The sequence below is a fragment of the Vidua macroura genome, chromosome 5 (assembly GCF_024509145.1).
Source record: "Vidua macroura isolate BioBank_ID:100142 chromosome 5, ASM2450914v1, whole genome shotgun sequence".
Taxonomy (NCBI): Eukaryota; Metazoa; Chordata; class Aves; order Passeriformes; family Viduidae; genus Vidua; species Vidua macroura.
Window position 1 is genome coordinate 20,704,413 of NC_071575.1, and position 12,392 is coordinate 20,716,804.

At 48.3% G+C, this 12,392-nt stretch overlaps 1 protein-coding gene across 2 annotated transcripts in view; it reads right to left on the minus strand.

Moving 5' to 3' along the window:
- Positions 1–3,940: 3,940 nt before the first annotated feature.
- CYTH4 (cytohesin 4) overlaps positions 3,941–12,392 on the minus strand; it is a 33,715-nt gene continuing 25,263 nt past the window's right edge. For both annotated transcript variants that reach the window (XM_053978030.1, XM_053978032.1), the window contains exons 5-13: positions 10,288–10,406; positions 9,843–9,923; positions 9,085–9,197; positions 8,379–8,527; positions 7,264–7,375; positions 6,773–6,849; positions 6,351–6,422; positions 5,358–5,512; positions 3,941–5,025 (exon numbers count right to left, since the gene is read on the minus strand). In XM_053978030.1, the coding sequence (XP_053834005.1) occupies positions 4,953–5,025; positions 5,358–5,512; positions 6,351–6,422; positions 6,773–6,849; positions 7,264–7,375; positions 8,379–8,527; positions 9,085–9,197; positions 9,843–9,923; positions 10,288–10,406 (951 nt within the window). In that variant the 3' untranslated portion in view covers positions 3,941–4,952. The remainder of the gene's footprint in view (positions 5,026–5,357; positions 5,513–6,350; positions 6,423–6,772; positions 6,850–7,263; positions 7,376–8,378; positions 8,528–9,084; positions 9,198–9,842; positions 9,924–10,287; positions 10,407–12,392) is intronic.

Here is a 12,392-nt window from a genome sequence, read left to right on the forward strand (position 1 = left end):
TGCTCTCATGTACTGCTGAATGGTGATACCATTGTGAACTTTTGCCCCACTGAGAGGTCTGTGACCCCCAAAGGTGGCTCTGACTTACCTGTGAATGTGATCCCAATCAGATGGGGCTTCACTGTCACTCAGAAGCTTGCTGACTAGCAATAAATATTCATAGAACTGATTAGATGTTAATTGCACAAATCACCACCTCTTCAGCCAACTCCAAGAACCTTGCTGCCACTCACCACAGTTAAAGAGGCAGCAGAAAATGTCTCTTCTGTAGGTCCCTTAAGGTCAGTCTGGTAGCTCAGATGGAGGTTAAGTGAGTCACCTTGCCATGTCCCTTAACACAGCCACAGCAGTGCTTCCCCAGTTCTGGCCCAGGTGAAGGGCCATGGGGCACAGCATAGCCTGCAGGGGCCAGGAGCCCAGAGACATCTCTGCAGTCTGTCCTGCCCCCCTCGCCCCACACACACTGCTTGCTGTCCAACCCCACAGGATTGCCCTTCTCTGCTCCTCTGTTATCTCTGTTCTTCCCATCCAGAGAGTTTTGCCAGGTCCCTTCAGCAAGGTGCAGGATCAAAGCATGCTGTGCTGGCAGGACATATGGTCCTTCCCCTGCACAGCCTGTGCCTTTGAGGGCCCATATGTGATGGCCACCTTGCACCATCTCCACTATCTCCCTCAAGTGTTGGGCTGGCACGTCTAGTGACACGACTCTGTCCCCACGGAAGAGGACAGCTGTCAGACACGAGGTGTCCCTCCGTGGTGTGGCACAGCATCTGTGGCAGAGGTTGCAGGCTGCTCAAAGGGTGTTTGTACCTTGCATCTTCCTGACAGTTGTGCTGCCCCTGCTCTGGAGCTGAGGTGGGAGCCCTGTTCTTGTCACTGCCAGCCCTTCCTCACTGACAACCCACAGAGACCCAGACTCCTCCACCCTTCCTGACTCTTTCCTTGCATCCCTCTGCCCCGCCACACACAGCCCCCTTGAATTTGACCCACTAGGACCAGCCTTCAGCAGCAAACTGCTGTCTGTACACAGGCTCACACACATGGGAATGTGATAGCGTGGGACAGGCAACATTCATCTTCATTGCAGAGAGGCAGCAGGATTGGAAATGGCATGGCAAGATGAGACTGCTGCATGCCCCTGTCACAGACACTTAGAGCAGAGACACTGCAGATGTGACAGCAGTGACACTCCAAGAAATCCTGGCCAGGTCTCAACTCCTGTCTGTCCGGGCTTCCTCCAGCCCCCCAAATGGGTCCTCTGCCAGGCTAGAGGCAGAACTGATCCAGAGCAAGGTGCAGCAGAGAGGCCATGGTGCCTTTAAGAGCCATCCTGCTCTCTACCTTTGTGCTCTGGCTTTTCTGTATGAAATGCATTGTCAAACCACAAAAAATTAAGAAGGAAGAAGTACCTCAGTACCCCTGCCTCAGTGGGTCCCCCACCCTCAGGTATCGAGTTACTTTCTAACCACCAAACATAAGTGGTGGGTGACAGGAGGAACTGCTCCTGTTGGGCTCTCAAATCTGACTGCACCATTCCAACCAGCTCCAATACAGTGAGGCTGTGCTCCTTTCCATACAAATGGCTGATCTCAGAGGGAAAAGGCTGGCTCCCATTCCTGTGCGGCCATTGCAATAGCCTTTCCAATCCTATGGATTTATGGTACGAGCTGACAGAACTGTTATCCCATCTCAGTGTCAATCCCTGCACTGCTGTGGAGGGGTGGAGTACAAGTGCTCACACAGAGGGAGTTAAAAGGCTGGCAGTCCTGGTACATATAACCCTGTTCAGCTGACAGAAAACAGCTCCTTGATTTTCCTGTTGTGCTGAAAGCTGTGTGATGCACAGCTGAGCAGTTTCAGGCCTGACAGGAATAGTGTCTCTAATGGGTGCTCTCACCTTGCCACTGAACACCATCCTGGCCAACTTGGAGGCAGTCTTGCTCCTGAGTCCATTTGCTCCTCAGCCGCCATCACCAAGAGCATTCAGCCCCTGGCAAAGGACAGGTTCAACTGATGACCTTTGATGGCTCCCACTCCATAATTCAGTCCAATGTGCCTCCATCTGTACGCTGTCCTACCCCTCCACCTCACAGAGATTTTCTCTACTTAGCTGTACTGCATGAGGCTGCTGGCTCTCCTCACAGCTGCTCCATCTCTGTCGGTGCAAACAATTTCTAGGATGCCTTTTTAAAATGTATTAGCCTTCCGAAAAGGAGCTGATAAACATGGGATAGGAGGACAGGAAGGACTGAGGAAGAGGCAGGATGCAGTGATGTGGTCTATTCCACACATCTGCACTATTCTATTTTATGAAAACAGATGGACATTTATTATGAAAAAGAATGGCTGGGTGTGTGCAGGAATCCTTAGGCAAGCAGGGAATAAGTGTCAGTCTTCTGCATGTATGTCTGTGTGATCCACACATGCTGCCTATGAGAAAGAGAAATACCTCCACCATCCAGACAGCAATCTGCCAGATTGAGCACCTGAGGGGCTGTGTGTGTGCCTGTGTGTCTGTACCTGTGTGAGCTGATGCAGCTGCCCTCAGCACAGAGAACGTGTGATGGTGGTCAGCAACACCTTCCCTGCTGATGCCACTCGAGTTGCACAAGTCGTTCCTCTCACAGATTTCTAAGGGCTCCAAGAGAGTCTGTCAAAGCACACAGACACGAGTGGGGGGTCAGTTTTAGAGACCTGTCCCGAGACACCCGGGCCAACACCAAACACATGGCTACTCAGCAGGCATGAGGTCAGGCCACCACTCAGAGAGAGCACATGTTGCATTGCTGGCGGGCAACACCACATGCCATTGTGTTCATGGCACTGAGGAGACTGAGGCATCACATGGCAAGGAGTTCAGAAATGCATTTTCTCCTCTGGAGCCAAGGAAGGGGAATGGAAACTCAAATTTACTGTCTCCCTGCCTCAGTTTCTAGAAGAAATGAAACATGGTCCAACCCTTCCTGACTCTTGTAGTTAGTTTGACAGATGGAAATTACACAATTGCCTGTCTCTGTGCATTGTTTTGGCTCTCTCAAGTTGTACTTCCCACCCTGTAACTGCTGGGAGTAATTTTTCTCTGCAGTGTGGGTATCTAGGGGAAGAAGGGAAGAGAGGACATACGGAGCCTGAGGACAATTCGAAGGGTTGGGGATGAGGAGGAATGGAGAAGAGCTTGGATAGACCCTGATGTCATAGGAATGATCCAGGTAAACTGTAGGGAGGGCTTAGTCTGGATTCCCTCACTGAACACCAGATTATGGGTAGAATAGAGACTCCAGACTACATTTTGATGGCTTTTGTCACAAAGAGTATAAGCCTGAGAAGCACTAGAACAGATATTTCTCACTCCAATCCTAAGCCCTGGGTCATCTCTCACCAACCAAATGTATATTTTTATTTATCTTACATACATGGGAGATGTTGCCAAGATAAGGGGCCATATTCTGACTTCTCTTCCACCTCTGGACATGAGCCTGCCTCTGCACTGAACCCAAAGCAGGAGTGAATGTTTGTGTGCAAGCACATGTGCTCCAGAGCAGTGGGCAGCAAACTCACTCTGTATCACATCAGCAACAAAAAGATTCAGTGCAGGAGACATTTGCAGGCATGAGCAGAAGAAAACCTTCACCCTGCTTCTCCAGGGTGAGCACGTGTTTCAACTCTGAGATATGCTCCCTGCCTCTTGAAATTAATTCAACATTCCTGTGGCTTGGGTGAAAAGAACCGGAATGAATAATCGGGCTGTGCTGGCCTTGCTGCAGATTGCCTGGTAGATACAGCCCTCTGCAGGAAGGAAAAAGCCAAGAGACTGCAGCAGTGCTCAGGCTGCTCTGCTGGGCACAGGAACATGATACTTTTATATCACATCCTCTGACTTTATCATGAAAATGATCACATTACCCTCAGTTTTGGGCTTGTTTTAAGCACTTTAATTTCTCTCTTTACACAAGAGACAAAAACCCCCAGACTCCAGATGATACCATTGTATGAAGATGGGAATGAATGTCTCTCTGTGTGTGAGTGTGCTGGCAGAGAGATATATGTACCTCCATTTTCTCATGCCATCGGACTGCAAAATTTTCAGATACAAAACCCAGGCCTCTGGTTCAAGGAACCAACCTTTGTCAGGGAGCCATCAGCCAGGAGGAGAGCTAGAGTTTGGGTTTCTTCCCTAAGGAAATTTGTGGTGGTCCCTGAGTCTCAAAAAGGAGAGACAAAACACCCAGAACTGCTTTCCTGGTCCCACAGCATCTGTGTGCTCAGTTAGCCCTTATGTTGAATAGGGATTCAATTATCTTTAACTTTTTAACATTTATGACACAGTTACAGAGTGGGGACTCCCCAGGATTACAGCCCTCACTACAGGCTTTAGGAAGGGGGAGAGAGGGATTTCTTCTGAACTGAGGGCTTCTTATCTTACCTTGACCTCTGGTTTCACAGCGAGTTTCTAAATATCAGTGGTCTCCACCCTCAACCACTAGAAGAGAAACCACTGGGGCCTTTCTGCTCTGCAAACAACTGGACCATGCTCAGCTGCTCCATGAAAATCTACATGGTCCATCACAGAAAAATACCCTGGCTTGGTGTGACAACAGGAGGGGCTGGATACACTGTGCAGACATTCTTTTCTCCTCTCAGATCCTGTCCCACATGTCTGGGGCTACATGGGAGAACCCAAAGGCCAGTTGCTGTTGAGCCTTTATGTTCAAACTGTGGGCAACCCCCTGCCCACAGTTCCGACAGTCCTCAGTGAATCGCACCCTGCGCCTCTGCCTTCAGTTTGGAAGGGGAAGAAGCAAAGAGGGCAAGCTGTCCTGTCAGTCATCTGCCTGCCAAGTGAGAGGCAGATGGAACCAAAGCTCCCACATTTCTTCCCTGGAAGAGCCCAGTGTGAGAGGGAAGCTGTCCAATAACCTACACCTTTCTGATGCCGGTGACCAGGTCATGGTTCAGTTTTTGCTGGCAATCTTTTTCTTACGGGCAGAGACCAGATCATAGAAAGGATCCTGTGTGATGCTGGTCCTGGAAATTAGAGGAAATGGGAGCAAAAGTAAGACATTTAATGATGGAGAGCAGCACAGACAACCTAACTGAACTTGAACAGAGACACCAGTTATTAAAATGTAGGACTGGAGATCTGCAGATTTACAGCAGAGAATTTCGCTGTGGTGGCTAGAGATTCTCCAGAAGGGACCTGGAAACTCTTTAAAGTCAACAAGTACCATAGTTGTTATATTGCAAACATTACTTTCCACCCCCCTTTTCAAGCTCTGATAAAAGACAGCCAAATAAACCTTGTGATCAATTGTCCCTAGGGCTGAAAAAAGGCAACTCAAGCCTCAAGTTCTCCTCACCGTATTGCCTCAATCCACTCATCACGCTCTGCTGGAGTAGCTGCTGAGATCTTGTAGGACTGATGCTTGCCTTCAACCACCTTCCCATCCCCATCTGTTTTGCAGGCTTTGATCTTCTGCCCTTTGCAGTTGGGATTGAAGAGTTCAAAGCAGTTCTGTCCGAAAGGAAACAAAATGAGGCAGTAGGATTAGACAGGGGACCAAGAAGACTGCTGCCTTCAACCATGGGTAACAGGCTCAGAGAGCTTCCAACGGGCAGGAGTCCCCAAAATGCAACAGACCCTATCTTTCCCCACCCCAAAAATTTCCCTGTGAGTTAGATAACCTTCCTTCCTAGGTAAATACACCCCTCCTGTGAACAAATGGACACTAAAACAGGCTTTATGGAGAGATGGAGAATCAACACTTATCAAAACACACCTTCTAGGATCTGTCACTCCACTCCACTCATGAAAATCCCTCCCCTTCTTAAGTAGATGTAACATCCTCTTTTCTGCCTGCCACCACACAAATAGAAGGCACTTTTCCCAGAGCCATGACACATTGAAAAGTGGGTATCCACAAAAGACACACAGAAGAAATGAGTCACTTCTTGGGCAAGTTCCCTAACACCAACACTTCTGTTTGGTCTACATGTGCTGTAACTCATTGTGGAGAGTCCCAAGGAGAGAAATTAAACTCACATCTCCTGGTGCAAAATAAGTAGGAAGTCAGCTGTGTGCATTCATCTCTGGCCCCCTACACACACGTACACACGTGAAAACATACAATACAGTCAGCCAAAGGACAGCTCTCTACTCACATCAAAAACATAAATTAAAAACACAGCCATGTCTAGATGCGGGCAAGGCAGTTTGCAACGGCACCTTCCCTCTGAGAAGCAAGTAGAGTAGAAGCAATTTGTGTAGGGTAGGAGGAATTTGTGTGCATCTTCTCTTCCCTCCAACCATCTGAAAGCCTGTGTTGGCAAAGTGCCAATCAATGGACACTTACTGGCTTTTTGGGATCATTCACCTTCTGGACTGATAGATTCTCCAAGGGGATAATGCCCAGAGGTTCTTTGTCCTGAAGGCAAGGAAACATGAATTAACACAAACATGCTCCCCAAATCTATGCCACTGTTTAGAACCTCTCTGATTTCCCCTGTGTGGGCCTTTGTGGGAGTGACAAGGGCAGAGTAATGCCTCAGGAGACCCCTTCTATTGAAACACAAGAGGAGACCACAGCTGCAGTGTCCAGCCTCTCTCCTCCTCCAGACAGGAGGTGAGGAAACAGCACGGGAGAGAGTGGAGGTGTGAGACCAGTCTGGGAGCACAGGGTAAAAGGGGGAGACTTGCCTCCTACCCTCTGCTCCTCCCTGGCCCCTCAGAGGCTCATAACCACCCAGGACAGTTTCCCATGAGTCAAGCCCTTACCGTGGTATATTCAAAGTAATACAGGCAGTTATCAGTCAGAATGAACCAACGGCGTTTCCAGGTTTTCACACGTCCTCCTATAGGCAGTGAGGTTCAGGAGCCATTAGTCACACATTCTTCTGTCCTTCCCCCAAGCTCCAGACATGCACACGCAGTCACACCCTCCCAGCTCTCCCTGTAGGTGAGCCCCAAGCTTGAGACATCATGGTACCACCGTGATGCCGTGTGATAGACACACACACAGAGCCAATTTTGCTCTGATGGGTCTGGGAATGGGGAGGGTTTTTGAGTCCCTTTTTGAGCAAACAGAGCCTACAGGAGCTGGGACAAAGGAGCAGGCAGCTGGTTTCAACAGCAGGTGTCAGCCTCAGCCCACCGCAGCAGACGGGAGTGAAGGACAGTGGAGATGACGGTAGGTTCCTGGGGCAAATTTATGGTGGGAGGCAGGCAAACGGGGAGGTCAGAGGAGCTAGGGGAGTCCTCCCCCTTACCTAGTTTCAGCAGCCAGCCTTCACGGTTAGGGTTGAAGAAAGTGTGGGTGAGGTCATTGCCATCGTCCTCTGGTATGGAGAACGGCTCGTTCTTTATGCTCTCAAACAGATTCTACCCCAGAGCATTGGTGGGGAAGGAGAGAGAGAGAAAAAGAGAAAGACTGATTTCTGACAAAGCTTGTACACAACTATCCTAGGTCCATCTGCTCCATCACTCTGTTTTTACAAGGCAAGCTGGGTGAAGGGCAGGAGAGCACATGATGAGCACTGGGGGTAAAATAGTCCCCAGTCTGCACCTCACAGGGTCTCCAGGGGGGTCACCAGCTCTTTTCTCCATCTTGTGCCATAAAAAGAGACTCAGTTTGGAAAATCACAGCTATAAAATGGTGCTCCCATAGCAGGACAAGCTGCAGTGACCAAACCCAGCATGTGACAAGTGCTGCTGTGGGTAGTATTAAGGCACTAGGATGGGACTCAGCACGGCAGAGATGCAGCCCCATTTAGCACCTGGGCTGGTGGTGCCAAATGCTGCCGGGAAGTGGAATGCGGAGACCAGCACGTAGAGCTACATGGCCACAAGGAGGCACATTTCACAGAGCCAAAGCTTTGGTATTGAGGGACACAAAGGGTGACATTTATAACAGCAAAGTGACAGGGAGGCAGGATACTGCTTTCAAAGGATACTGAAATGTTGCTCCCATCAATGTATCTGCCATCATTTATTACGCAAACCCCAAGCCAAGGAAAAAAAGAAAAAAAAAAAAAAAAACAAAAAAACAAGACTACAGTCTCCTGCACCTTCCTTCAAATTGCCTGCAAGAAATGACACTCTGGAGAATGATCTAAAGCCTCTACCTTGAGGGGATGCTGCTCAGCAAATCCCAGGTGTGGGATGCAGGCAGCTCCTTTGACACAAGACAGAAGTTTTTCTGCCCAGGCTTGGGTGAAGGCAGACACATCTAAGAAGGCTGCCCACCTCTACTTTACCTCACAGGGCAGGTTCCATGCCTGCTGAGCCTTCAGGAAAATGCTAGCTCTAGCTTGGCTAATGGATGCATCCCCTGTCTCTGCTTCTCAATGGACCCAGGAGATGAGAGAATGGGAATTCTTCTTACCTTTAGAAGCTCTTCTGGCAGGTCCCCTCCATTGTCAATGCCTCTGTTGATGGATACAAATCTTTCAAAGTGGGGTTTGTCTTTCACATTGGGGTTGTGCAGGCTGGTGTTAAGCATGATGATAGAGAAGGAGAGTAGATAACAGGTATCTAGCAATGAGAAAGAAAATCAGCATGGGTGGCACTTGTCTTAGAGGGCAGATCAATCCACACCACAGGTGGCTTGGTTTCTAGTCACTGAAGAAGACAGTCATCCTCCCATTTGTAGGAGAAGAAGGGAGGTATTGTTCCCTCTGCTAGGAGAAAGAGGGACACAGTTGATTTCCTATGAGGGAGGTGATTCCATGCCCTCAGGATAATTGGGCAAGCTGGGCAGATGCAGTCTAATAACAGCTCTGCCAGCAGGAAAGTTTCTGCAGACCTACATCTGTCAGTGCTACCCCTGCTGTGATGAGGTAATACCTCATGAGAGGCTGGGAGCCCTTCTCCAGTCTGGTGCCTAGCAGGAGGGCCTGGAGCACAGTAGCAAAAGGAGGACTGAAGATGCTCAGTTTATTGAAAATCTTCACAGGAACTGGGCTGCCTCCTTTAGCTTAAGGGGAAACACTTCCTAGTGATGCTGTCTGTGTTTTGTGAATGGAAAAGGAAGGCTCCTCTCCCTAGCAAACAGCATAGCTCAGCTTTACAGGCCTTCTTCCCTCAACTACCTGTGGACTGGAACACTCCCGGGTTACACTTGCAGTACCAGTTGGCAAAGGCCTCCATCATCCGGTCAATCTTCTGCGCCTCCCCAGGCAGCCGGAAGCTCCAGAGGAACTGTCTGTCAGGAGCAGAGTGTCAGATGGGGTCCGAGGGACATTGATGCCCCCCCCCCAACCCATGCAACACCATTAAGATAAAATAAGTCATCCCATCACACTGGGGAGACAACACAGGGCATGGAGCAGGAGCTCTGCTCCTCTCTAGAAATTGCCTGGATACATCAGCCTCAAACACCCTAAATGCAGGAAGGAGAACTAAGCCTCCCAGAAATCACAGCTCTGCTCCCCTAATAAGACCCCTGCAAGGCAGCAGAGGCCTCAGGAGAAAGAGTCCTGCCAGGAGGTGGCCCCTAATAAAACAAGGTGCCCTAAAACAGAGTCACTTTGTTACTGATATAACCAGCACTGAGGACAGACGTTTCCTGCTGTCAAAAATAACCTCTTCCATCCCCCCAGACACTGAAACCACAGTGACCCACTTTCCTGCACATGGGCAACCCAATCAAGGGGTCATGAAAGTGTTTCCCACCCCCCTGAAAAACTGTTGACTCCTCACAGAGTAACAGCCCTGGAGCCAACACACACAGCAGGGCCTTGGGAAGCTCCCACTTCAGCCCAAGAAGGCTTCCTGACCTTCCTGGGTGGTGAGACCCAGTGGCTGAGCAGGTTCCAGCACTGTCCCTGCACCTGGCATGCTCACTCACCTCAGCGCCTGCACCAGGTTGAGGTTGGCAAATTGGTGACATGCCACAAAGGCCTGGAGGATCTGAATGTTTGTGGGGTCCCTGTGAGAGGATAGAGGGAAAAGGTCAGACCCTTCTCTGTCTGGATGTCCCTCGGTGTGACAACACGCACCTGGCTCCATCCCAGTCTCACTTCCCCTCTGCCCGAGAAGAAGCCAAGGTGCATACTCCAGTCTGGGATGACTGATCCCATTGCAGGCAGGAGAAAAGGCAGCCCATACAGCCAGCCTTAGTCACACTCCAAAGACCCTCCCAGGGGTGTCCTGCCCACCCAGCCCACTGTAGTTGGAGATTTGTTCAGTCTTGGCACCTGGATGAGGTCTACCACAAGTCATCCAAAATGGTAGTTCAGAGGGGCCAAGCAGGACAGGGCCTCCAAGGGGTCTCCTCATCCTGGGCTGCTCACCTCCCACCCAGGTAATCCCCAATGGCTGTCTTGTTCAGGCCTTCACCCTTGTGGAGGAATCTGGCGATCTCCTGAAGATCTGAAGACAATACTTGGTGCTCGATCAGGTACTGGATCCCCTGGGAAGGAGAAGCAGGAGGGGGAAGTACAACTGCTCTATGGTCTACTGAGAAAGTAGAATCCCAACACTCTGATGTCAGCCTTCCTTAGCTTTAGTGTACTTGCTCCTCTCTTACACCCCACTCCCTTCATGGGAGACCACAATCATGTTCTCATCTTTATTCAATCCCTCTTCATCCACTATGGGTTGTCAGTCCCATTTTCATATCATCCCTAGATTTGGCTAAATGTGTCACTGGGATGGAAACTCGAAATAAGGCAATGTAGATTTAAAGTCCAAAAAGGAAAAGTCAAAATAATAAATTTTAATATTTTCAATCTAAATGTCTTACTGTTCTGTTCCTAAATGTTTTGTTTTTTTTTTTCCTAAATTAACTTAAAAGAAAAATTGTTTGTTTAAAAGAAGGCATAATAAAAAAATGTACTCAGACAAAAATATAGGCTTGAGACAACTTGAAACAATTTTTTCCTAGATTTTTCTTCTATGCCACGGAACAGAGAAGTCTGCAATCTTTTTAGATCCATCCCTCCTAGACAATAAGAATGGAATACGCTTTTTAGGGAATATAGAGGTTGTGACTTGGGTTGTACAAAGAGTCAATACCCTATTTTAGAGAGAATTTCATGACTTTTAAAGCCAGAGAAGAAGTTGAGGCTTTTTTCAAAAGATTCTTGACAATATCTAACAGTGCTGCAGTTCTCCAGACCACACTGCAATTCTTCTTGAAATATACAATAAAGGAATGAAAATTGTTTTAGATTCATCAAAATGTTCTACTTCAACAGAATTATTTCACTTTCTCTTGCAATATATATGAAACTATTTTTAAAATGCCCCAAAGAAAAAACAGCTTTAAACAAAGAAATTGAAATTTTTGTGAGATTTTTTCTCCACTCTATTTTCCTTTCTTTTTCCCCGGATGGATTTTCAGTAAGATCAATTTAATTTTAAAAAGCATTGCAGTGATGAAGTGGCCCCATTTTCCAGAAGAAAATGTTTCTCCCCAAAGGTTTTTATCAGCTGGATTCCTAATGCCTCCTCTAGCCTCAGGAACTTCCCATGGGATCTTGGAGATAGGAACTCATTTGTAAGTATCAGCATTGCATGGATGGAGTGTAACTTTAGAAAGGAGGAGCTAAGAAATTTCCTTGCATTGCAGCACCTCCCACTCTGTGGCATGTAGCAAGAGGGAGGCAATAATCAGAGATCTGCATTATACAGGCACAGAGTATATAACATTTTGACCAGCCTGATTGGCATTGAACTCATAAAGCTAAACTGGTTTGGGGTTAGAAATAGTTTGGGCATTCCTGTAGAGCATGGCAGAGAGAGATGCCTCAGGGGCTTCAAACCAAGCTCAGACAGAGAGGCAAAATAAAACCAACTCCCACACATGCTGTAAGTACTGACATCGCTGCCCTGAGACAACTCTCACTGGCAGAGGGATGTCCAGGGAACTGGCAAGTGCTCCAGCTGGGGTGTGGACACTGGGCAAGGCACCTTGATGCTCTCAGCAAGGCACAGAGGAGGCATGAAAAGCTGCTATGCAGGGCAGCAGCCACCCGAGATGTTAGCTGTGATGGTGAGCTGATGATCACAGTTTGTGGTTTTCCTTGAAGAGCTCAAAAAATGCTCTGCCAGTGAGGAGGAAGGAAGAGGGAACTGTCTTTCTCACATCTTCTCTATTTAATTATGATGGTTTTAGAGCTTTCTGCAGAGGGCTGAAAGCTATGGAGTCTTGACACCACTGGTCAGAGCTCCAGAAAGTGGAAAAGCTATGTTTACTCCACAGTTCAATCACAACGGTTTCCAAGATGACAGAGGCATTCTGTACTTTTCTGTTCTGAATGAGCCAAAGAACACACTCTCAAAACTTCTCACCTTCTTCTTAGTTCATCCTCCTCTATCAAATTATAGCAAGGTCCTAGCCTCTCACAGTCAAGAAGGGATGTGCTGAAGGAACTTTGGCTCTCATGGCACGCTG